The 27,852-nt window shown below is 37.3% G+C and overlaps 2 protein-coding genes across 2 annotated transcripts in view; both read right to left on the reverse strand.

The window, feature by feature from the left end:
- The window catches only part of LOC107702974 (protein ABHD13-like), a 6,515-nt gene extending 4,301 nt beyond the window's left edge, over positions 1–2,214 (reverse strand). Inside the window, exon 1 of the mRNA XM_016505458.1 lies at positions 2,045–2,214. The gene's annotated coding sequence lies outside the window, so the exon portion shown is untranslated. The remainder of the gene's footprint in view (positions 1–2,044) is intronic.
- Positions 2,215–9,827: 7,613 nt separating this feature from the next.
- The window catches only part of LOC107702989 (transmembrane protein FAM155A-like), a 141,906-nt gene continuing 123,881 nt past the window's right edge, over positions 9,828–27,852 (reverse strand). Inside the window, exons 2-3 of the mRNA XM_016505482.1 lie at positions 13,922–14,093; positions 9,828–11,700 (exon numbers count right to left, since the gene is read on the reverse strand). Of these exons, the coding sequence (XP_016360968.1) occupies positions 11,423–11,700; positions 13,922–14,093 (450 nt within the window). The 3' untranslated portion in view covers positions 9,828–11,422. The remainder of the gene's footprint in view (positions 11,701–13,921; positions 14,094–27,852) is intronic.

Genomic DNA, 27,852 nt, shown 5'->3' on the forward strand with positions numbered 1-27,852 from the left:
GATTTAGAGAGGATCTGTAAAGAGGAGTGGATCAAAATCCCTCCTGAGATGTGTGCAAACCTGGTGACCAACTACAAGACACGTCTTACCTCTGTGCTTGCCAACAAGAGTTTCTCCACCAAGTTTTGCTTGGGGATCAAATACTTATTTGACTCACTGAAATGCAAATCAATTTATAACCTTTGAACAGTGTTTTTTTTTTCTGGATTTTTTGCTTGATATTCTCTCTATCCGTTAAAATAAACCTACCATAAAAATTATAGACCCTTCATTTCTTTGTAAGTGGGCAAACTTACAAAATCAGTAGGGGATCAAATAATTATTTTCCCCACTGTACATGCCACTGTCAATCATCGTCAAGGGCTGAGTCCAGTGTGCTGATGTCAGGAGGTGCTTTGCCAATGATTCGTTGCTGGAATCCTGAGAACTTATCAAGTGGGCATATCTGCGTTCATATGGAGGCTTGCCACCATGCTACTCTGTTAATTAATTGTGTTTATTCTGCTTGCTTTGTTTTGAGTTATCATCAGAGTGTTACTGCAGTCACTTTTAACAAGCTTAACCTTTTCCTTTCCTTCATTTGTGATTATTATCGTTGTGTTTGTGTTGGCTGAAGGAAAAGCGATAGGTAAGTTATGTCACGTGACATACATTGTGCACACTTACACTAGGCTAGGGACACGTGCCACCTGCTATATTTTTTGTTTGTTTGTAGTTGGTGTAGGACAGTTACGGCGTCACAGACATTGTAGATTTTGTTTGTTTGTTTTGTTTCTACATTTTTATTTTTTGTTAGATAGTTTAAGGCAAGAAGGGGTTAGAAAGATTTGGTTTGCCTTTGTTCTTTTTTCTTTAGCACTGTCCAATGTCCCCTTTCCTACCCACATCTGTGGTGTTTTTGTTATTATTTGTATACATTTCTTCTTCTTCTTTTTTTTTGTCTATATATTCACAGTTTCTGAATGTTTTATTTCCCCCTCCCAGTGTTGTATAGTGTGTTTTGCCTTATGGTGGACTAATGCTGCCCTATATATATATATATATATATGTGTACACTTTCTATATAACTTGACTATTTCACAACAACTTTGAACGAGGTGCATTCAATCAGAAAAAGTTGGAAATATTTGTTTTAGAATTTAAACTATTTTACTTTCACTTATTTTCCTAATGGAAATTTCCAAAAAGAAAGAGAAAATAATCAAATTAGATAGAGTGCTTATCTAAGTACTTAATTCACTGGATTATCAAAAAAAACAAACAAAAAAAAACTAAACAGGCATTAACACATGGTTATGTAATACATAAGCAATTTTTTTGTTATCTATATTGCAATATATACAGTTGCCACTATATACAATTACTTACTGTGATATAGGATTTTGGTCACATCTCCTAGCCCTACAATGGCCTTACTGAAATACCATGGTATTACCCTCTGATACCATCACTGTACCGTGGTATCACCACAGTTCTTTTTGCAGAAGCAGACAGTAGGTGCACATATACATTGAGTCATCTAAACACACAGAGATACATTCTTTAAGGTATTATCTGATGACACAACAGAGTGCTGTCTGGAGCCCTCAATGTGTTAAGGGACCAAGTCCAGTCTTGACCAATCAATTACACTGGAATGCAGATGAGGATAAGTGTTCACTCATTCATCTATACTGCACAAAGAAACATTTAGGCTAGAGTTCCCAAAACGAGCTGTTTTCCCAGATCGCCATGCAATGTAATAAAAAACAGAAGCTTTACCACGACCTGACCCCAATATCAAAGCATACAGTAAAACACTGCCAGCAGATCCGCACTAAACCCCGCGCATGTTGTTTTTCATCCAGCTGTTGTTATCGTGAGAGAGAAAACACCCTGAAGTCCAAACCCAGCTGACACGAACCATAAACGCACCGACAGATGACAGATTGATGTTGACAGCAGCTTTTCCCCTCTGGACTTCATGTACTGCACAGCTAACTTAATACAGCTGCTAGCCATGTCCACCACACATCTGCTAACAGTCTGATACAAAACTACTCACATCTATCGCATTCTTCAGCGGCACATCTTCAGAGAGCTGAGCTTACGAGCAGGTGAAACGTTCATCTATACGAGCATCCCGTGAAATTACAGCTCATCCACTGTAGCTAGCAGCAAATCTGGCCGGACTGCTGCTGAACGCTGGTGTCGCTTCTAGAAAGTTCCGGGCGAAAACAGCGGAACCTTCTGCTGACGGTACTGCCAGTTCAATGTCCGTATTTACAAATGTTTATAATTGTAATTGTTACAAATAGCTTATGTATTCAGTAACATCGCTATGGATAAATTGTATACATTTATACAATTAAAACATATGTGACAACTTGCGGAAATTAAAATCTGGCAACTTTCCCCATGTGATATTTATGGAAAATACCTCTTGGTAGGCAATCCTTCAGTGTAGCTGACTCGTCTGTGAATGTTTGTTAGTCTATTGTGTTAAAAAGTAAAACAGCATGATGATATTAGATGGCAGTGGTGTAGTGGTGCCTTGAGAAGTGGGTACTTAATTTATGCCCCCATCCCAGCAAAGGATGTGTTATAAACAGTGACATGTAAAACTAGTCTTTCTCATTTAGTTCACCCCAAACCAGTAGTATTTGCACACTGTCACTTAACTTCTGCTGCTTGTTTGAATTCATGGAGTAAGGATCATTATTAAATTAATATTAGCCACAGAAGAGGTGCAGATTTTGCAATAATTCAAACAAACAAACAAATAAATAAAAACAATTAACATTTTGTCAGAACCTCTAGTAAATTACATTTTTTTGTTTAGTTGTCTGTTCAGAATAGTGGGAGAATCATGATCTCTATTTGAAACAAACAAAATCATGATTCTCAGTTAATCCAGAATTGTGCAGCTCGGGTTTCCAGTGTGACTGACTGTTTCTCTTATACAGTGATGGGCAACTGGTGATTTCGAGCCCTGACACAGGAGCGGAGCCATAATTTCAGAAGTGAGTTTTTCTAATTGACAGGTTTTTTTTATTATTATTATTATTATTATTATTATTTTCCTATCTATTATTAATTGGCTGAGAAATCAAATACACTGCTGGACAATAATCTCTTATACAGTGATGGGCATCTGGTGATTTCGAGCCCTGACACAGGAGCGGAGCCATAATTTCAGAAGTGAGTTTTTCTAATTGACAGGTTTTTATTATTATTATTATTATTATTATTATTTTCCTATCTATTACTTTTAATTGGCTGAGAAATCAAATACACTGCTGGACAATAATTTGTATTCTATAATATTGTCCTAATGAAGATTTGAATGGTTTGTTTATACTACAAACACTTTTTCCATCTTTAGCACAGAATAAGGCAGAAGATATATTTTATTATTTCTATCCACCTTATTTTTCCCGTAAGTGTGGACGCAGCCATTTGTAAATTTTTTGGGTCTGGCTTCTGGTATCATGTGCTTCCAGCTATTTTAGCTGTACAAAACAGCTCGTTGTGCTGCTTGATATTGCAAACTGGTGTGTCATATTATTTTAATGTATTGTCTTAATTATGAACACACTGGTTTATAGTGAAAACAGTTTTACGGTTTACTGCACTTTATTCTTCTCGCGGAGCCATAATTTCAGAAGTGAGTTTTTCTAATTGACAGGTTTTTATTATTATTATTATTATTATTATTATTTTCCTATCTATTACTTTTAATTGGCTGAGAAATCAAATACACTGCTGGACAATAATTTGTATTCTATAATATCGTCCTAATGAAGATTTGAATGGTTTGTTTATACTACAAACACTTTTTCCATCTTTAGCACAGAATAAGGCAGAAGATATATTTTATTATTTCTATCCACCTTATTTTTCCCATAAGTGTGGACGCAGCCATTTGTAAATTTTTTGGGTCTGGCTTCTGGTATCATCTGCTTCCAGCTATTTTAGCTGTACAAAACAGCTCGTTGTGCTGCTTGATATTGCAAACTGGTGTGTCATATTATTTTAATGTATTGTCTTAATTATGAACACACTGGTTTATAGTGAAAACAGTTTTACGGTTTACTGCACTTTATTCTTCTCAATATTTCCCTACAGCGGCTAATGAAGTGGAAGTCTTGCACATTCACAGAAAACAACTTACTTCTGCATTGAAAAATAAGGTGGATAGCCAACTCTAATAAATGCTAGGTTATAGCACTGAATTATTCAGATGCTTTTTTTATTACCTGGAGATCACTTGAAAAACACACATAAACCATATATTGTTGCAATCGTATGTTTAATGTCTTCACGTTTCATCAGTCAAAATGTTTCTTTTTATTCAGTTTAGCTACACCTGAGATTACTTTGATTACAGCGATAGCTGGATGCCTTTATCAATATTAGGGAATTCCTGGCAAATCATAATTACTTCTATGAGGCTGTTTTGGACTTTCCGTGTGACAGTATGAATGAAACATACACTGCATGAGAGTGTTTACGCCTCTGTCTGGATCGCATCACTGTCTTTACTGGGTGTTTTTAGGGCATACTTGCATTTATTCACATGCGATTGGATTAGCTACTCACGTGCTGGACTGTCATGGTTTTGGCTATGCAGGACACTACTGAACGATGCGCATCAGAGAGCAATTAGAAGTGGGTATACGCAATGCTGACTGATAAAGAAGTGCGTATATGCCGTATACCTGCGTATACCCTGCACTACACCACTGTTAGATGGTATTTTAATTTTGAGAACAGAAATGACAAAATCAACTAATTTAACAGTGTGTTGAAGTGCTTTAAAAAGTGTTAAGACATAAATTGTATTTTGGTGAAGAGTCATCTGAATGGTTTACAGTGCACCCACATGAGATGAAGACTGTACTCATAATAGTCTTCAATAAAAAGTGTTTTAATTGTATATGGTACAGGTCGGCCCCTTAATATAGCTTACATTATACCTACGTCCTCTGTCATCCACTAGAACGCCACTCTCTCGTGAACGTGCATACGACAGTTAGTGGAAGCTAGAGATTACGATATGTAAAGTTTTAAATATGGATATTTTTCTTACACAAGCACATCGCTTCCCTTCAAAAGGCCTTTATTAACCCCAGGAGCCGTGTGGAGTGCTTTTTATGATGGATGGACACACTCTTTTGGGCTTCAAAATCTCGATCACCATTCACTGCCATTATAAAGCTTAGAAGAGCCAGGATATGTTTTAATACAACTCCTATTGCATTCGTCTGAAAGAAGAAAAGCATATACACCTAACTTGAGGGTGAGTAAATTATGGGGTCATTTTCATTTTTGGATGAACTATCCCTTTAAAGTAACTGGAATCTTACCTGAAAACTATTACTGTGCTATTGCCCTTGTCGCAACTTTCCTGGGTGACAGCTAGCCTAGGTCTAGGGCTCTCCCTACCACACACCATGCCGGGTGTATTTTCTATTATATTTAAGTACATGTTCAAAAAGGTGAATAAAATGCATTTCCTGATAATACATCTGAATATGTGGCAGCTCACTGTCATCAAATAAATAAATAAATAAAAATGTAATAAATAAATAAAGTATGCATTCCTATATTGCAGTATAGGAGCAATATTTTTTAATATATATAATATATTGTATTATAAACTATAATAATATACATAAAATATAGCTGCATTTCATAAAATGCATTTACTTTACATTCAATGATTTTTCCTTTGATCTTTCATATTTTGCATGTTTATTTTTCCTCACACACATCACAATGGAATAGTAGTCAAAGTGATAATTTGAATACACAAATAATACAAGTGTATGACATCTGATCTAGCGGAAAAATTCATATAAGCTTTGCATGAATGCTCAGCTACTTTAAAGAGAGACTGAGATATTGACTGACCTAATTGGCAGTGCTGGTACTGCATTGAAGAAAATCTTGTCTTGTGATCAGTCTTTTTAAAATTAAATTTTACTTCTGTGTAAAATTTCAGGCTACTACTCATGATGGTCCCAGAACAGACTTTACTCACATAACATTGACATAAATCTATCACTGACTGCTCTTCTCAGTCAGGAATTAGTTCCATATTACACTGTGATTACTGAGAGAGATCACTGCTCAGTCTTGGATATTTGCTTTAATAATGTTATAGGTAAATGTCTGTGCAAATCTACGCTCAAACAGGCATAACCTGCTGTGAGGTCCACTTCTGTGTCAGCTTATAGGACTGTTGGCTTTACTTTTGTTCTTTCAACATGACTGCTTTCAACATGACTGCCAGTCTGGTTGATCAGGTTTGTCCTGTAAACCTGTATAGCTACTAAACAGGTCACTTCAGACAGATAAGCATGCGTACCTCTTTTTTTAAGTAATTACACCATCATCATATTTGCTGAATGAATTCCAACACTTGTTACTAATTTTGAAGTGCTGATTCCAAAAAATAAAAATAAAAAATGTTTTGCTGTAGCATGACACACTTTCTAAAACAAATATTATGAATTTTGTAGCATTTTTGCTTTCAACAATAATTTGTAATGTGAAGAAGTCTTAAATGATCCCTTAATCACCAGAAAATATTAGGCATTTCAGCAGAATTTCTTTTCAAGATGCAATGCTGTGTCATATGTAAAATATCCATAATTATATCAAAATATATTTGTTTTAATAGTTATTATTTTACATGCAGCTAAGTATGACACTTATGGGATGATTTCCCATAAAATAATGGTTTGCAACCTCTTTTGACCGAAAAAGTCACTTTGTCTGACTGACCACACACTCCAAATGAAGAAGCAACCAGTCACAATGAACAGACGATATTTGTTATTTCATCAGAACACAACTTTAATCATTTTAGCAGTATAATCATACCTTCGAAAAGATCATAACTTGTGAGATTGTTTTATAAATTATTTAATCAAAGTTGCTTGTAAAAAAATTAAATAGGTTACTGAACTAAATTATCTGTAATATTACAATATACCGGTAGTATATAATATTTTTTTTTTCAGTAGTCATAGTCATAATGTTATCTCTATATGCCGTTAAACCTTCACATTTTTATTCTTAAAGTCATTGCTTTGCACATACCATCACACACAGCATCACAGCCTGCAGGTGCCGAGGTTGTGACCAAGAGGACAGTTCTTGTGATGAAACCACTCCACTCTCAGTATCCATCTCAGCACAAACCAACCAATGATCTCTGACACTTACAAAAGAGGATTTAAAAAAGGACACCAACTCAGAACACAAGGAAACCTCCAAATCAAACAGAGACACACATTTTTTTAGCATTCTCGTAACGTATTTACAACAGAAAAACAACTGAGGTCGAGGGCTGCATAGGTCCACAGGATTCAGAAAATAAAGTATTTCTGCTTGCTAAGTGATTACGCAGTGTGGAATACTACTTACTCAACTGGATCAGGATTTGGAAATGACCATAAAACATGTGCAAGCATAAAATACATCTTATACTAGGTTTGGTGGTGTTTAGCGATATTAGCAGGCATCTGTTACATTCAATCTCGTTGGTCGCTGAGACAAACTGTATGGTGATTGAATCCCAACAAACACAGAGAAACATGTTACAAATGTGACAAATCTGAGCAACCACAATGCCGCTCTCCGTTTAGGAATATGTTTTAGTCAACACTTTGTGAATGGTGTCGTCTGAAGTACGTTTAGTGACTGATTCAACACTTATTGCATTAAACCAAATATTTACGAGGCAAACCAAATGATTATATTGACATGAGTGTTGAAACTGACGTAACTCGAAATCCTTCCTGACTTGTAGAGTGTCACCAAGTACATACACAAAGGATTTCCAAGTAAACAAGCTGTATGTATGTATGTTGTATACTTCTTAGCAAATTAATAATAGTGCTACGCCATTGCCATTAGCCCACCGCTCTCTAACTCATCTCTTATCCATCCTTCCTACACCGTCAGGCCCAGCTGGAGAGGCTGAATTAGTTTTGTTTGGAGGGAATCATTTCTGATCCGTCTGCTGTTCCAGAGCAGGTGATCCGAGCTGAATGTCCAGGGTTATAAACCAACTAATAAGCTCTCGAGAGGGTATACTGTATCTCTCATTGCTTTCCTATAAGTATTCATTAGCGAAGTCCTCAGCACAGAATGCCGGACTGGCCTTTTATATCTCAAATGGGCCCATTGTGCCGTGCCATATGGTCAAAATTTCCTGGTCAGGCTATTTTAACTGAAGCACATCATAAGCGTGACATAGCATTGTGTACATATAGCACTAGTTATGGTGTTTCTGGTAACATATTGGTTTAATATGAAATAAATTAATGTATTAATAAAAAAAAAAAGATGACCAATGTTTTTTTTTTTTTCTCTAGATAGGAGAAATGACAATATGGGCCTAAAGGCAATAAATCAGAGCTCTATTGGTAAGGATATTACATTATTAAATCTTATTATCATTATTAAATCTTATTATCAGATGATTGATAAAACTCAGCTAGCCAAAATTCACAAAAATAGCCAAGCTTTTAGCATTCTGAGTACATTTAGTTGACAATTCTGAAATTTAAAAACAGTGGAATAAAAGGAGCTTCTCTCAGCATTTGACCAGTCAGGTCAAATGCCTTTTTTTTATCAGCTAATCTGAACTGCATTAGCAGTCTATTTCAGAAAACAAAAAAATCATTTTGTGTTTCTGACACCTCAAAAGGTCACAGCTAATGGTAGTTTAAACAGCAAAAGGGCAAATGGATTGATTTGTTCTATTAAAATCAAAGTTATTAAATTTGCCTCAGAGTCAATATTTAGAGTTTAATGGTATTGCATGTGATGGTCAGGGGTGATTCCAGGATTTTCATTTTAGGGGGGCTCAGCCCCCAATGAGGGTATAATATATATATATATATATATAATGGCAACATCGTTTTATAAAGTATATGCGTTCATATGTGCTTCAGTGCTTCATTTTCACTGGAGGAAACCTGTGGCTTGATGAGGGGTGAACGCAGCGAAAACTTAGGCTACAGTAGATGGGGAACCGATTGCTCCCCCATGATATTTAGTAAGCTGTATTTATGACAAAGAACTGCACAGATGCAGATATTATAACAATCTATTGATAAACACACACCTTGTCCTCTATTTCTCGCTCTGTGCCGCTGCGGTCTGCGGATTGAAAAAGAACGTGCTGAAAGATTGTCGAAGTCTTCCGCCGTTTTCATATGACGTTTAAAGGGGACTGAGGCGATCACGAATTCGTGTACAGTTTATGGAACTAATTGCAAAATTTTAGGGGGGCTAAGTAGTCATTTGGCCTAGCGACGCCCATGGTGATGGTAATACACATTAAGAGAAAATCAGCTTTTCAAATGTAGTCTAAAGGTGCGGTCACATTGGCAAAACTTAACAAAATTTCGCAGACAGAGGTCTAGCAATGCATTTAGCACTGTTTAATCAGAGGTCACTTCCAAACAAAGTAGCTTAATATTGGTAAATGCAATGAATTTGCATGTTCAATGTGTAATAAATCTAAACACGATGCAAATTTCAATACAAATTTACATTTGTACGTATTTACGTGTCTGTCAAACCTGAATCCGATGCAAATTTTGCCTAGGAAAAATTTTTCCCTTCAAGCGAAATTCCAGATTGGACTAATTGACTACATTTTACCCATAGAATCTTACCGTACATGTGACCACACCTTAATGCAGACAATCTACAGATATGTACAGGGAGGGAATAAAAGTACATGGAACGTGTGTGTGCGCCATTTTATTTCTATGGCATGCGTTATGCTAGCCTGCTTTACACAATTGAAATGTGGCTCTTTTGTTTTTAGTTCACATACTTAGCCTTAAAGCTATCTGTGACTGATATATGTCATATGTATGAATGTGAATCGACCATTAACGACGATTAGTCATGTCCCATGAGATGGAAACACAGGTGTGTGAGGCCTGCCATTTTAACAGGTTCACACTGAGGCTGTCTAGAGAACTTAGTTAAACTCAAGGCTTCGTTTTGTGTTTGTGTCACAGCGACACAACCTCATTAGAGCATACCTGTAGAAAACAAAGAAAAACTAAACATAAAATAATATATCAGCCCTTAACTTTGCCTTTCCTCCACACAAAGAACCAGATTCCTCAGCCCAGCCACCTGAGACGGGCCTTCATTCTTCTATCAGGAGCTTCTTGATTGAGCTCCTCAATTTCCTGTTGATGTGACTATCTTAAGGTTTGCAACAAATTAACATCATTTTCACTGAGTTATTCATGCCACATGAATCTCTACATGCAGGAGTGTTTGAATGTGTGTGGATGATGGGTAAGCCCTTTACTGTAATAAAGAACGATGGATCCTCTCTGTGTGACTGGGGTAATATGTCTCGTAAGCTCTGATTGGCTGGGTTCATGCTGCCAAATAGCAATTTGGATGGTACTCAGAGTGAGAGCTTGTTTTCAGATTGTTTGGGTTTATTTCTTTAAAACTTTAGCAGGATAGTCTAAACTCTGGTTCTAACATGCATTTACAGAATATAGGGTAGAGAATATAATATCTTAATATAATATATAAAACACTAATGATGCTAAAACAGATTTGTGGACGTCATTTTGCAAATTGAGGGAATAAACAGAAGTCTGGATAATGTCTAACATCCCAACAAAGACCGTTTCAGTCGAGCACTTAAGCAAAGAAGGGACATTAATGTACCCAGACCTCCAAAGCTACTGACCTGACCTCACAGGAAATGACATCATACCAACAACAGAAATATCAGGCTACCTTAATAAGGTTACAGGATCTTAATGGGAGAATCTGAGTTTGAACCTGGGCTTTTTGTCGGGTGTCTTGGTATTTGTCTAGGCAGATTTGTCAATGGATAAACTGCAATAGATACCCTCGTAATGAATAGAGCAGCATTCAGAGAGTTTGTGATTACGAAGAGAAACGAGAAGAACATCTAAGTTGACACACGGATGCAAGCACAGGCACACATGCACACACACTCATCCATTCGCTCACATAGACACGCACTCAGTCTTGAATATTCACTTGGATATTGTACATTTAACTCATCCGTCTCTGCCAATCCTTCCTGCACAAAGACCCAAATGAAACGAAAAGAAACATGAATTAGATCCTGTAGCCATCTAGTGCAACAGAAATCCAAACCATAGACACAGTGTAAAAAACATGGTGCGAGAGAACACTATCCCCCGAGAAGCCTCTTTCAACAAAGGCTACGGTGTTGTCCCTTGTTCTTGTTGCTTGATTGGATTTGTCCAGTGTTTGTTTAGCTTCGTCAGTTTGCTTGGTTTGTTTTGATTGCATGTCCTCAGTCTCAGTCCCAGCAAGTTCCCCACGGTCCATCACGTCGCTGGAATCGGCACTGTAACCGTGTCGGTACTAAGTGGCTATTCCGTCATTCCTCGTTGGAGGAGCTGGAGGTGAGGTTGAACCCAGTGGGATTGTGGGATGCTGTGAGAGTGGCAACAGTATGAAGGAGGACGAGGACCAGCAGGCAGAGTTTGAGTCTGCTGTTGCACAGTCTAGAGGCCGCTGACGAGGTCAGGGATGTCCCGTGCTGACACGACGGGTGAGTTCTTTTGAGAGTGCCTTTGGAGCTGTTGTCCGCCCTGCTGTCCCATCGGACATCGCAGCACTCTGTCTCTGTGTCTGAGGGGTTGTCCTCTTGGAGCCCTGGGCCGGCAAAAGACATAAGTTAAGGGTGATGATAAATGTTCACTACTAAGTAAAAAACCTTTCAAAATCTCTTTCTTGTAAAATGTACTAATTGTTCATGTTGTTTTTGTATGGTTTGGAAAATCTTTAGGTATGGGTTGGATTAAGGGATCTGAAATATGGTTATGCAGAATAAGGCATTAATATGTGCTAATAAACAATATGCTAGTAATACACATGCAAATAAGCAACTAGTTAATAGTGAGAATTGGTCCCTATTGGTCTTAATGACTAATTTTGGAAGTTTTTAAATATATTTTTCAATAATTTTTTTCTTTACAAATCATGAATTATTAATTGTGAGTGTACACATCTTAATTAATTTTAGAAAAAAATGTAAATGTATTTTTCAAGGTATTTTTTCTTCATAAATCTTACATTTTTAATTGTGAGTGTACACATCTTAGTGATTAGTTTTATTTAAAAATGTAAATCTATTTTTCAGTGTAAAACTTTTTTCTCTTTACAATTTTTTTAACTGCGAGTGTACAAATATTAACAATTAATTTAGGAAAAAAGTTTTCGATTACTTTTTAAGGTAATTTTTTTCTTTACAAATCATGAATTATTAATTTTGAGTGTACACATCTTGATTATTTTAGAACAAAAAATCCTTTTTTTTTTCAAAGCATGAATTATTAATTGTGAGTGTACACATTAATGTGTAAATTTGAAAAAAAAAAAGAAAAAGTTTTGTAATCTGCTTTTCAAGGTGACACGACATGACATTCTACACTCTAAACTAACCTTATCTTGTCATAAATAGGTCAAATTATGTGATATTTTAAGAGACTTGTTGACCTTGACACAATCATGCATATGATATTATTGCTTATGTTTTTTGATTACTTTCTCCTACTTCTGCATGTTGGTGTGATCACCTGGCTTTGTTGATATTAAAGGGATAGTTCACCCAAAAATTAAAATTCAGCATTCATTTGCACAGCCATGTCGTTCCAAACCCATATGACTTTCATCCTTCTGTGTAACATAAAGAAAGATATTTTGAAGAATGTTGGTAACCAAACCGTTTCAGTTTCCATTGACTTCCACTGCTTTGTTTTTGTTTAAAAGTCAATGGGAACCACAAATGTTTGGTTACCAACATTTTTCAAAATATTTTTTATGTTCAGCAGAAGAGAGAAACTCATACAGGTTTTGAATGACACCAGGATTCAGAACTATCCCTTTAATCAGCAATTCAATGTAATTGCTAAAATAGATGGATGGATGTATATAGATAGACGAGGGAAAGAAGAGGGAAGAACTGTACTTCCAGTTTCAGCCACAAGGTGGCAACAGAGACCAAGTGTCTACTCAAATCAGCAACGCCAATGGAAAATGCTGCCTACTCGGGCAATAGATGGTCCAAATCCAATGTTTGCATAACATCCTGTCTACTGTGATGCCTTCATTTGGTTGTATCCTTCGCTGTCTATGACATCCCACATTTCTGTGTGTGTGGTTGGGTGGTTAGTAAAAGGAATGAAAATGCCATTTTGTCATTGGTTTGTCAATTTATGACTTAATTTCTACTGAGAAATAACCACTGTAGTCATTATATGTCTCCAAAGTTCATGTGAATTTATTCTATTCCATCAGACGTGACATTTTGGTGCAGTGTAAGCCGTTCTGAAATCAGTTCTCTTAAAAGGTGACCTCATACCAAAACACTGTCTACCTCAATGACAATGAAAAAATGTGTTGCTGATATTGCTGTAGTCCCTTCCTCTTTCGTATGTGTATGTACATATGTGTATGCATGTATGTATGTATATATATATATATATATATATATATGTATATAAAAACATATTTCTTTTTTATTGTTTTTTTCCCAAATTGTTTGTTTAAATGTTATTTTATTCTATATAACTTTAGTATATTTTATATGGACTAGTTATGTTAACAGATAACTTTTTTTTTTGAATATGTGAAATACACACTAAAGACAGGTAACAACCTTTATAAATATAACATAAAAACAGTTTTAAAAAGTTATTTTATTTTATTCTATTTTATTTATTTAATCTAGTTTTATTTCCTGTTTAATTCATTGACAGCCTGGGCAGTGAAGCAGTTGCCATTATTGGTTTCGGTCACAGCTAATGATTCAGTCCTCTCAAGAAGAGGAAACCACTGGTGATTTGTTTGTATGAGAAAAGGTCAAAGTGCCCACCTGTGCATATAAAACTGGGGCTTCCTCCGTAGATGAGCTCATCATTGTCAGGCAATATGAAGGGACACCTCTGCTGGACCTCCAGGCAGTACTTCCTGCAGGGGATCCTGTTGCTGCAGTGCATCTGTGTGGTGTGGAAGAACTGGGCACAGAGCCAGTGTTTGTAGACAGTCTGTGCAGAGAGAAAAGTACAGAAGGAGAGCTGTTAGTGCTTCAGTCTGGGCATCCATTGCAATTGATTACATCATCAGTAACACGGTAACAGTCATCGCTTAGGCTTTCCCACCTATGTATCTTGGCAACCTTGCAGCCTTCTTCCTCTTCATCATTTTATCTGTCACTTACAGAATCAAACGTTGCTCCATTGTTTTATGTTGCATTATGTATATTTTATGTACACAGATCTTATGCATATATAAAACCAGATTCAGCATCACTGTCTATTAGTATTAATAGGCTGAAAACCTTTCATTTACAAACACCATGCTCTCACTGCTCTCTAACTCTATACTCTTAGTCTTACCTCACTGGATTATATTTTTCTTCCTTCAAAGGAATTTTAGGAGAAACATCTAAGAATGTGCTATATTTTTGTTAAAATATATGTTTGTATCACAGCTTAATGTACAGATAAAACATGTATGTATATATATATATATATATATATATATATATTATATTATGTTATATATAATATATAATTATATATCATTCATAGGCTGATTTCACAGTGTAAACACTTTGTCCCTATGCAAAAATATTGCTGTTTTCTTTTTGAGTATCCATACTAGTAACTTGCAGCTTAACTACCATAGTACAATGCATTGTTGGAGAAATTAACTATTCACAACTGTTTCCCGAAACCCTAGTTACTTTGTCGCACCTCCATCATTTGAACCACATTAGTTCAAAAAACAAAAAAAAAACAAAAAAAAGAGTTAATGTCAGAATATTGCTGTTATGGTTAGTTAGGGTTTGTTTAATTTCCAGATGTTTGATTAAATCAAAGGTTCCCTCACAATGCACACTCCGGGTTCCCCGGGTACTATTCGCACATAAGTACTCTTCAAAAATGGCACTTTTATTCTTATGACAAACTAAAAGATGTAGAATGAAATGTGTATGCATGTTAAAAGAAATATATAGGCTGTATTGCATGTTAGCTTGCTTGTTTTGCTCAATAACATGATCTATTTAAGTTCACATGTGGTTAGAAGCATAGTTTATACATAGTCATTTCACATAATTTTGCGATAATGAATGCTTTAGGGAAATGCCCGATGCATGCAACACTGGCTCAACCAATATTGTGTAGAGGTTGTTCAACAGGGCTCTGTTTGTGGCCCGTTATACATTTGTAACACCACGGCAGGCATTAAATTGGATAAATAACCATGTAAACAAGCAGTTTTGTTTTGTTTAGAACCAAAACCTCCACTTTTTCTCATGGACAAACAAAAACGTGCCCAGTCAAACAAGAGGAAAACATCAAATTAAACCCATTTGCTTTGACAGTTTCCTTAATGTACAAAATAATATCCTACCCACTGTTAAAAGACTGAATGAATGGACTGTAATGCATTAACAGTGCTTCAATGAAAGACTGAGGAGAATCTCTGGCAAGTTTTCCAGCAGCCATTAGTTGCAGCTGAGAGAGAATGACAAAAGGACAGTGAAACAAGTTCAAACAAACATAAACACCTTCTATCCCGCATCAAATTTCAAAACCTTTCTGCGAGCCACAATGGATCTGATATGCTGTCAGCAGGCAGAAGAGTGCAGGCAGGTCCTCAACTCCATCTATAACAACAGCTCAGGCAATTATGAGTGCAATGAATCACTGTCTTCGCCCTAAGCACAGCGCCTTGCCTGCACACAGCTGTACATCATGTCATGCCACCATCCCCAATGAAATATTTATGTGGCATCACTCGTGTAAACTCTTTAAAAAGCACATTTCCTTTCTCGGCCTTCATCCTCTACCGCTTTGGTTTGCCTGTAAGTGCTTATTAGATTTGCAGAGAGCAAACCTCTCAGTGGGTGTTTGCTAATGCCTGTTCATATAATGAATCCCTCCTGAGACAGAGGTAAAGCAGACGTTTGTGGAGGATGACAGATCACAGAGAGGGGTACAGCAATCTCCTGTCTTCTCCCCGAGCCATTTCAGGCAGGTCTGATTGACATGCAAGACAAACAGCTTTTCTGAGGTGAAATAAGCTTTTGTAGGAGTTACCTGAGGACATTGTGATGCTCTCGAGTCAGCGTTAGGTTGGACCAATAATAACCCTTAGCCAGGTTAGACGCCATATTGAATTTTCACACACTGTATAAAGATCCAAAATCACATCATTTTCACAACTCACAACTTTTTTAAATCTGTTTTATGGAGATTTTTTTCTACTGATTGTTTTTTTCCCCGAAAAGACATTTCATCAGCTGAACAATTGGTATGTTCTTAAACAACAGTACAATCCATTAAATGCACTGTACTTACACCCCTCACAACCTTTATTCAGCCTTGTTTTCATTCCTGTCAAAAATGAAATATGCCACTACCCTGGCTCAGGTCTATAGAGGCAGAACAAAGCAGTGGATGACTGTATTACACATCAAAGATGTCCATACTGCATCAATATTGCATTCACAGAACCATACAGCATGTTTAATTATTAGCGAAAAGCTTTTTACCCCAAATACCATACTTTTACATAGTCTTTCGTTACTGAAAAATTGTTGCTTTAATTTAATTGAACAAAACTGAAAAACATTTAACGAGACCTTAGCCTCAAAATATAGTCAATATGTTTACTGATTTTTATTTGCTACATAAATCTACACAATGTAAAAAAAATAAAATACAAAAATATTAGATCGAATTAGTGCAGAATCAACTTTGCGTTGCTGTAAGGACCAGCCAAATCCACAAAGCTGGATCAGCCAAATTTCATATGCATAGTCAACGCAGTTGTTAAGAAAAGTGCTGAGGTGAATTGTTAATTGAATTGTTGTTGCTATCTAGTGGTTTAAAGGAAAATGAAATCAAATGCGTCTTTTATTGCGGTGTGCCTTTAGCCCCGTTGTACTGTATACTTTTTGATATTGAATTATTTATTGGCTATCTTTATGATCACCATTTCACCTGCTTTGGATGGATTCCATAAAATACTGCCATTATTACCAATGCTTCTATTATTTGCAAACTCACAGAAAATGGAAATGTATGCCAGAAGTTTGCCACAATGACACTAGTATTTCTACAGTACTGATTGCAAATACCTACTCAGTTGCTCAGTAAATACCTACAACCTGCACAATGTCTGACTAATATGCAGCTGCTTTTGAAAGCTCCAATCTGTATTAGCATGCATACTCCATGATGAACGCTAATGCCTTGTTATGATGTAGCAGATAAATCCAATCTTAATTCACTGCATTTCTTTGTTTTACTGTATACTGTGTTTGGATAATTATTGGAAAAAAAATAAAGCTGTTAATTTAATGAATATAGGAGTGTGTTCAATTCGTTTTTGCTGTGGTGTCGAAATTGGTGACAATCCTGACAAACTCAGTGCTGAATGATTGGTGAAGTGTTGTGATAGTGACAGACAGTCTTAGAAAAAGTGGAGCAGTGCAGCGTGATGATAGCTTCACACATACACCTGACTCAGTCACGATCACTTAAGATGGGCACACACACATTCTCGTGTGCACGTGGCACACATGAGCAGGGCCCTGGAGACTGTGAGTGTGGCGACGTGCTGGTGGCATTTGGAGCTGGCACATGATGACATTAATCCAGAGCTCATTTGCAGTGCTACAGTGTGGCAGGCCTGCTCAGGCTAACAGAGAGAGAGGAGCTAATTCCTGCAGATCTGCAGAGACTGAGCATTTTACACACATGGAGACTTCAACATGTGAATGTCACATCCTTCATCTGGACTCTTAATTTGTCCAATCAACACTAATTTTTGCTGTTGAAGTCCTTACATGTTGGTATTGGTCTTATATGATCAATACATCCAAAACAACCAACCGCAACACAGTAAGAAGAATAACAAGACTTTCATAAGAAATGGCAAATGTTCAGACACAAACTAAAACGTTTTTAAATTTTTTTTATTAGTTGAGCCTACTACTATCATTCAAAAGTTTGGGCGATTTTGTTTTATTTTTATTTTTTGAAAGGTATCTTATGCTCACCAAGGCTGCATTTATTTGATGAAAAATAAAGCAAAAAACAGTACAATTGTGAAATATTATTACAACTCAAAACAACTTTTCTATTTGAATATATTTTAAAATGCAATTTATTCCTGTGAATTTTCAGCAGCCATTACTCCAGTGTTCAGCATCACATGATCTTACAGAAATCATTCTAATGCTGATTTGCTGCTCATTTCTTATTATTATCAATGTTGAAAACAATTGTGCTGCTTAATATTTTTGCTGAAACTGTGATACTTTTTTCAGGTTTCCCTGATCAATAAAGTTTAAAAGAATAGATTTTTTTTAAATATATAAATTGTTGTAACATTATAAATGTATTTCCTGATACTTTTCAATTTAATGCATCCTTGATTAATACAAGTATTAATTAAAAAAATTATTTAAAAAGTCCCAAATCTTAAATGATAATGTACATTTTTCAATAACATGATTGCCAGTATATTTGATTTCTACTGTATAGAGTTTAGTGTTAGCATGTTGCTAAGCTAATGCAATACTATAATAATTATACATAGTACTCATACATATTTGGTACAAAAGTCCCTTACATGGAACTACTTTTATCTATATCCAGTACTGAATGAAATATTTTTATAATCAGACATTCTCTTATTTTGCCCCCCATGTTGGATGGATTCTTTCAAATTTGATGAGAATTTAATGAAAATTTGATGTTGAAGTTCATATTAAAAGACTTTGATTGTTGGTATTTTAGAAAAAATATGAGTAAAATTTGTGATAATACTGAAAAATTAGATGAAATTTAAGTCATAGTCTCAATTCGCTTTTTTTATTTAATCTCACTACTGTTATATCAAAGAGATGCCATTGGTGATTTTCTTTAGAACATTCCCAGAACCTCTCACGGCTGGTGAATATTTTTTTTTATTGTGAGTTCGACATGACCCCCAGAATCTCTGCTGTCCAGCGCTCCATTAGAGATGTGATGAGGGGTGAGTCCTCTCAGATGAGTATAAATGCATTATCCTGAACGACGGGGTGAGCTGCATCACGGATGTCTCTGCTGAATGCCGCTGAAGGACGTTGCACTAAAAGGGCCATTTATGTTTCTAATAGCTGGTTAAATCTGCACCACTGGCTTCTATAAACTCGTGCAGTTGTGACCTGAATGCTTGCCTCAATTCACTGCTATCTGAATGGCTAATTAATTTTTTCTGTATTTTAAAAATTTAATCAGTCAGTTAATCTGATGTCACAGAACTCATTTATCGGACAGCATGATATGTAATCATTTTCTTCAGTCCTCTGTCCATCCATCCATTTGTCTTTTCCATCCATACTGCAGATGTGGCAGAAAGCAGCCAGCAGATGGAACTAGCATGCTAAGGTGAACCGTTGCTGATTCCCTCACTCAGCAGTATCTAATTCACTTTAAGATGTACAGTATAATACTCAAAGAGAGCTACAGTATCTGTTAGTATTCCCATTCATTTCATTGTCACAAAGTCTCAGAACCACCCATCAGTAGATCATTTGAAATACGCCATCTATGGGCACTCAGGTCTTCAGCCAGGTTGTTTTGAGACAATTTCCATAGCCTAAATGACATCTAATATTAATAAAATTATTTAGTACAGCAGCCAAAACATCTGTGTACAGATGTACTGTATCCAAAGAGTACTGAGCTCCAAAAGCCCATTTTTTGGGCCACTTTCCAGATCCACGGCATCACATGTGCTGAGTGGTAATGATTCCGATTCATCCCAATGACACAAACTTTTTGATTCTGATCTCCAGAAAGATTCAGATTTGTTTATTCTTATTCATTTGGTGTCTGTTTCTGTAGGTTACATCATTACAACAGTAGGCGTAGCACAGTGAGTGCCTTTTTGTGAGTTATGAAAGAGTTATTGAATCATTTAGTCAACTGACTCATTCAAAAGTTCATCATGACAGGTAAAAAAATAAATAAAAATCTACTACTAATAATAAATATCACCATACTTCCCCTGTTGATTAATCAGGTCATTAGGACAATTGTTTTGTATTATGTTATATGTTTGAATATGCAAATGAGGGATTTTCTAATTAAATATGCACTGATTTGCATACACTTCCAGAACAGAAATCTGAACATTGGACAAAGCTATGTTCAAAAATGTTTCATTTTGTTGACATATTAAAGCACTCCCAAAATCTGAAAATATTTTCAACAGCCAGGGAAAAACAAAAACAAACAACAAGACAACAACAACAACAACTCTATTTTTAGGAAAACAATGTTATAGAAATCAGGCAAAAGATACATGAACAAACCCCTCTGTTAAAACCTTCAGAATATTGATAGGAGCAAACATGAAAGCAAGTACTACTGAAAGGATGATTTCTGGCTCTGTGTGTTAAATAAATAAATAAAAATAAATAAATACATAATAATAATAAACTAATTTTGAGAAAACTGCCTTTGAAGATATGTAATGTACTTGAAATATACAGACACAAATAGATAAAGTTAAATAAAATAAACACTTAAATGTCTATTTTTGATGTTTTCATTCACTAGTATGAAAGACTATGACATGTTAGGAAAGCAAAATAACCCAGAATCTTAAAATTGACATGTATTAAAATTTTTTTTTATAAAAACCCCCCCGAAAAACTATGATTTTGCCTGTAGCGTCTTGCCTTAATCACCAAAAACAGTTTCTAAATTATAGACAATGAAGCAAATACAATATTTTTCCTCAGTTTTGTCAGCTGCTGAGCTTGACATTTATCAAGCTATAAAGATAACATCCTTTTGTCGTTATGACAGTGAATATGTCATTATAATTAATATAATTGTTTTTTTTTTCACAAACTAATGGGCTGTTTTACTCAAAACACTAAGGTTTATTCTTCATTCAGTAGATCCAACTTATGATATGTAATCATTCAATTTGTGAAGGAAAAAAATATCAGTCTATCAAAATGAATGAGGAGGATTCGTTCAGAACCACGACTAAAAATGCAAGTGCAAACCGCACTTCTAAATCTAGGTGTGATGGGGGAAAACAGGGCAGGAGCACAGACGAAATCAAGGGCAGTTTCTGTTGCAGGCTTCGTCACTTCTTCGCTCTGAGGCTGCAGCAGACAGAGGATAGTGTGATCTCATTAGTATGAAGAGCGGAGGGAGTGTTGGCAGAGGAGCTCTGAGAATCAGCCGGCTGCTATACTGTCTCTGCCCTACTTACCTAAACCCTCAGCTGCCTGCACAGGGACCTGCCTGAACCTGCTACATCTAACACTGCTTCTGCTCACATGATAAATGACCATGATGCCTCAGACGGCACAGCATGTGAGGAAGCTCGAGAGAGGAACATTTCCATCTTACATAAGCAGGCTTTGCCCTTCCTTTCACTACAGTATATTTATCTTGCATTACAGAGGAATCCAAAAGTCTGAGACAGCTAGTGAAAACAAACTTCTGTTTTAACATTTTTATTATTTAACATAAATTACAGTACAAGAAAATATAAAACTTAACACTAATGTTGCTGTCAGACTTTGTTCCGTGTTTTGTGTGTCTTGCTCCCCATGTGCCTTCCTACGCCCATATTTGGTTAATTTCCTGTTCCTGCCCTGAAAGTAAGCGGCATCCCTTCCCCGTGTTTAATTTCCGTGTGTTTGAAAGTTTTTTTGTTTCCTGGTTTTTCCCCACCACGGCGATGGAAATTGCCGCTCGCGTCGCCGCCCTAGCTCGCCTCGATCTCCCCTTCTATGAGTACGCCCGGGAATTCTGCAAGCTCGCGGGTGTGTATAAATAGGGTTCCCTGTGTGCGCTCCAGCGTCCGGTATTGTTCATGTCATGTCTATGTCTACATGTATTGCGTGAGTGTTCCTTTGTATTAATTAACCCAATTGGATTGATGTACTCCTTGTCTCTCTTCGTTCCTTGCTCCTCAGTCCGCTCAGCAGTGCACCCGTGACAGGGGGTTATCGCTGCTCTCCCTGCTCTCATCCATGCTAGGCTGCATGGATGCGCAGGGAGTTCTTGCCCAGAGCAGTGCACCCGTGACAGTTGCAGTGTTATTTGCACTCAGGCTGCGTAAGTGTGTAAAACAGTTTTGTTATTGTTAACTAAATCTATTTAAAGTAATTTTATATTAATTAGGACTTGAAATAAAATATAAACATTAGATTAAAAACTTAAACTTAAAAAAACTCCAATGAAAATTAAAAAAGTTTTTCAAGAAATGACTTGACAGCTAACTAAAATAGGTTTAAGTTGAAGTAAAGCAAAGCTAAATAGAAATATTACAAACAAATAATAAAAAATACAAAAAATGCATAAATTTACTAAATCTAAAATTTAATTTTAAATTGAAAATATAAAAAACCTAAACGAAAAATGCCATGTCAATTGCTGAAATAAAATGTTTAAGTTGAAGCAAATTAAAGCTAAATAGAAATATCACTAACAAAAATGACAAAATCACATAACAAAATTGATAAAACAAACTTAAATGAAAATTAGAAACAATGCCTTGGCAGCTAAGTAAAATAAATAAGTTTAAGTTGAATTAAATGAAAGCTAAAAAGAAATATTCCAAAATTAATAGAATACTAAAATCACATAAAATTACTAAAACTAAAATAAACCCCAAAGTAAAAAATATTTAAAAACATGAACAAATATTAGAAAAGATGCCATGGCAACTGAAATCAAATAAGTTTAAGTTGAATACTTAATATTAAAACAAACAAAAATTAAAGCTTAAAATGAAAATATAAAAATCTAATATAATTAAGAATATGAATACATACTAAAATAGAATATATATATAATAATGTCAGACTTTGTTCCGTGTTTTGTGTGTGTTTTGCTCCCCATGTGCCCTCCTTGCCCATATTTAGTTAGGTTCCTGTTCCTGTCTTGATTATGTTGATTTAATTCCAGGTGTTCCCCGTTTATTTCCATTGATCCCAGGTGTGTCTAGTCATCCCCTCGATTTGTCATGTGTTTAAATAGTGTTCCCTGCTTTTAGTTCAGCGTCCGGTATTGTTTATGTCTACATGTGCTACGTGAGTTTTCCTTGTTCCTTGTTATAATTAAAATTCTCTGGATTGATGTACTCCCCGTCTCCCGCCGTTCCTTGTTCGGCACTCCACTCAGTAGTGCAACCGTGACAGAATACCGGATCTAAAAAGATGACTGCAGCTGAGGACGCTCTGTGGGGCTTGCGGCAAGGCGGTCTGAGGTTGGAAGGATATGTGGAGGGTTTTCTCGTGCTCTCTAACCGGGTGAGCTGGCACAATGCCGCTTTAGGTGCGTGCTTCCTGCTGGGGTTGGATGATGAGATAATCCGCTGCGATCTTCCTATGTGTGATTTCCCCCTGATCGAGCTGATTAATCTCGTGCTGTTCTTAAATGGTTCAGATTTCGAAGCTGAAGAAGAAACTCGAAAAGTAAAACTTGAAGTAAAAAAAACCCCAAGCCTCATCATCCAACTCCCGCTGGAACGTGCCGCATCTCCCCAGCTCACCCCACGCCGAGAACCTCCACATACCTCTCCAACGGCTCCTACCGCCTGCCCAACCCCAAATTCCCCGCTGTCATCCGAAGCTCCAGCCAGCCAGCCAGCCGTTCCCGAGTCAAGCCCGGCCACTCCGAAGTTAGGCCCGCCGGCCGCACCGTTGTCAAGCCCGCAGGCCACCATTGACGCAAGCACGCTGGTCACCGCAATGACAAGCCCGCCAGCTGCCCTGTTCCCCCTTAACCAAAGGAGTAGGATGAGGAGAAAATGACTGTTGTCTGCCTTTATCCTAGCCCCAGAGCTCGCTCCAGTGTCGGCTCCAGCCCCAGAGCTCACTCCAGTGTCGGCTCCAGCCCCTGAGTTCGCTCCAGTGCCAGCTCCTCGAAAGCGCCTTGCTGTGCCTGCTCCTCCAGAGCGCCCTCCAGTGCCAGCTCCTTGTAAGCGCTTCCCAGTTCCCCCGTCGAGCCCTGTGAGGGCTCCTGATCCCCCGTCGAGCCCAGGAAGGGCTCCAGATCCCCAGTTAAGCCCAGGGAGGGCTCCATATCTCCAGTTAAGCCCAGGGAGGGCTCCAGATCCTCAGTTAAGCCCAGGGAGGGCTCCTGATTCCCCCTTTAGCCCAGGGAGGGCTCCTGATTCCCCGTTTAGCCCAGGACGGGCTCCTGATCCCCAGTTCAGCCCAGGGAGGACTCCGGATCTCCAGTTAAGCCCAGGGAGGGCTCCTGATTCCATGTTTAGCCCAGGAAGGGCTCCTGATTCCCCATTAAGCCCAGGGAGGGCTCCTGATTCCCCGTTTAGCCCAGGGAGGGCTCCTGATTCCCCGTTTAGCCCAGAACGGGCTCTTGATCCCCAGTTCAGCCCAGGGAGGACTCCGGATCTCCAGTTAAGCCCAGGGAGGGCTCCGGATCCTCAGTTAAGCCCAGGGAGGCGTCCCAAAGTATTTTATTTTGGGGGGGTGTAGTAGGGCTCCAGCCGTAGAGGCCGAGGCGGGGGCTGGGGCCGCGGCCTCTGAGGCTGCTCCGGCATGGCCTCCGAGTCGGCCAGATCCGCCATGGTGCCCCGAACTGCCAGATCCACCATGGCGCCTCGAACTGCCAGGTCTGTCATGGGTCCCGGAACGGGTGCCACCCTGGAGGCCTTCCGTCCGTTAACCCTGTTCCTAGAGGCCTCCAGAGCGCCCACCCATGTCAGACTTTGTTCCGTGTTTTGTGTGTATTTCGCTCCCCATGTGCCCTCCTTGCCCATATTTGGTTAGTTTTCTGTTCCTGTCCTGATTATGTTGATTTAATTCTAGGTTTTCCCCATTCATTTCCATTGATCCCAGGTGTGTCTAATCATCCCCTCGTCTTGTCATGTGTTTAAATAGTGTTCCCTATTTTTAGTTCAGCGTCCAGTATTGTTTATGTCTACATGTGCTACGTGAGTTTTCCTTGTTCCTTGTTATAATTAAAATTATCTGGATTGATGTACTCCCCATCTCCCTCCGTCCACTCAGTAGTGCAAGTATGACAAATAACACTGGTGTATGATTTGAGAATTTTCACTTTCTTTCGCCCTCTCTTTCCTTCTCTTTATCTTTCGCCTCCCCCTAATCACTCTTCCTTTTCACTCGTCACTTTTAATCTGACAGTGCGTGTTTAACTTTCCATTCTCGGGCATTAGCCAAAGCTGTCCTGGAGGACTGCATTATTCCATTATGAGTAGGCTAATAACATTGTAATTGACGAAAGGCCTTTCTGCAGTCTCAGTATTGGTTTTTAAAAGCCTTGATTGCCCTGTCAGTGCCTTGCCTTTGATGTTTTATTTGCCTCTTCCTCTGAAGCCCTGACCAGAAGACACTGCTCAAACCTCGAATGAAACTCTCTTCACCTCAGTCACTTCCTTTTCTTCTGACAACTATCAGGCCCTCCCTTAAAAACCTTTGCAGTTAAATTGAAGCTCATACAGGATCAGAGGTAGAACTAGCCACAGCGTACTTTCAATTAGCTTTTTCAACACAACTCATGTAATACCATGGTGATTTACTCTTTAAAGCACCACTGCGACTGGATCATTGAGAATTTGAGATCTTAAGAAATTGCTTAAGATAAATTCTAAGAAGTTCGTAAGAATTGCAGTTCCTGAAAAAAATCTTCCCAAATATATTATTTTAAAAACCTCTTGCCTTCAGAGATGTAAGGTGAAAGCTACCCTAACTTTAAAAGCTTATTTATGAAGATTTTTAAGAACTTTTTTTTTTTCAAGTTTTGTCTTTAGAACAATCTAACATTTTTAAGAAATGTTTTTGGGAATACTGAATATTGTTAACTTTATTCTTAAGCTAGAAAATAAGATTATTTTCAGGAATTCAAATTATTTTAAAGTTTTGTCTTTAGAACAATTAAAAAAAGATACAATTAAGAAATGTGTTTGGGAATACAGCATATTCTGAAGCTAGAAAATAAGAAGACAATAGGTGTTAAGAAGATGCAATTTATTCATCTTTTTATGAATGATTCATTCAGGCTGCTTTTTTAACCAAATGAACCAATTCATTGAAAGTTTCTGCCTCATATGAAAGATTCATAATCATACATCGCTACACATGATTATGCAATGGAAAGTATTAATTCTTGGGTGAACTGTCCCTCTAACAAAGCAAAACTAAAATCTATCCAATTACCCCGTTGGGTTGGGAATCACCTTATTTTTTAACGACATCTGTGTCATAGTTAAGAGACGCCCTGAGACTACAGTGACTGAACCCTCCAGAGGACATGAGGGGGTCAGAGGTCAGAGGCTGCCAGCGTCCCCTGTGATTGAGGGGGTAAACGAATACAAGGCAGGTCAAAGAGCAGTCCACACATTTACCGCAGCAGGAGCGCATTACAACACGGCCCAGGTCATGGGTCGCTCCGCAATCTTCAGTCCTACATTCAGCCATACACAAAACCAGAGCCAGTTTAATCAGTAGGAGTTGGAGGAGAGACAAATTTGAGGAGGAGTGGTGCAAATACAGCATTTCAGCATATGAAAACCAAGCCAGCATGGGAGAAGTTTGCTTGAAATGAAGCAAGACTCAGAAATCAATATCCATTTTTAAAGCTTTTTTAAAATGTATACCCGTGCAACAGCAGAACTATAATTTGTATTTTTAAAGTGACTTGCATTGCAGTTAAGCTACAGTATACATTTTTAGCAGATCATGCATTCCCTGGGAATCGAACCCATGACCTTATGTTGCTAGCACTGTTTGAGCACTGTCAAGAAAAAATGTGGAGTTCATGGCATAATGTGCTGAAAAAATGGTGTAACTTAATTATTTTATTAATTTATTAAAATTTTCACAGATGCTCAATCCTATTGAAGCTTGTTTACACCATGGCATGAATGAATGAATGAATGAAAAATAAAGGACATTTCTCTTAAATCTTTTTTATCTTTCAGACTTTTTTTCCCCTCACAACTCAGACTTTTTGTCTTAGAACTGCAAGATGTTAACTCATAATTCAGATTTTCAGATTCTGATCATTTTTTTCCCTTGAAATTTCAAGTTTACATCTCACAATTTTGACTATTTACATTTTGTTTTTCCCCCAACATAGAATAAAAAAAATAAATAAAAAAGGTAATCGCAACTTATGTCACAATTGACTTTTTTTGAGTTTATAACTCAAAATTCTAAGTTTATACCTCACAATTCTGACTTGTGAGATAAAAAATGTCACGATTATTGAATTCTTAATTTTTTTCATCTCGTGATGGAAACAAGCAAGTTATACAGGTGTGAAATTAAGTGAGGTTGAGTACATGATACTCGTGCAACTATAGAACTATAATTTGTGCAGACTGAAGCCCTGCAATTCATGAAATATGAAGCATGTAGCAATTAAACTATTGCTATTACAGTTTAAAAATGCATTCATCCTCCTAGCTCTGCTATAAGATTACAAATCACCATAGTCAGCCTAAATAAACAAAGCCTAGTTTTACTGGAGATGCACAAAACAACACTAGCTAATTAGGATCTGACTGGGGCTCACAGCACAAAGTACATTTCCGAACAGTCAAACCGAATATCCGCAATAAAAAAGAGCAATGTTTTTGAACAAACAATCCCAACAAGACAAACATAGTTCTAGTAGTCATAAAAATTTGCATAACACAACTGCACACAAACTGTTGTTGAAGTCTTCACTAACAGTACATTACGTGTGTTGAGTGATAACAGATATGTACAGGCTAATAATG

This window comes from Sinocyclocheilus anshuiensis, unplaced genomic scaffold (assembly GCF_001515605.1).
Source record: "Sinocyclocheilus anshuiensis isolate Anshui unplaced genomic scaffold, SAMN03320099.WGS_v1.1 scaffold1094, whole genome shotgun sequence".
Classification (NCBI taxonomy): domain Eukaryota; kingdom Metazoa; phylum Chordata; class Actinopteri; order Cypriniformes; family Cyprinidae; genus Sinocyclocheilus; species Sinocyclocheilus anshuiensis.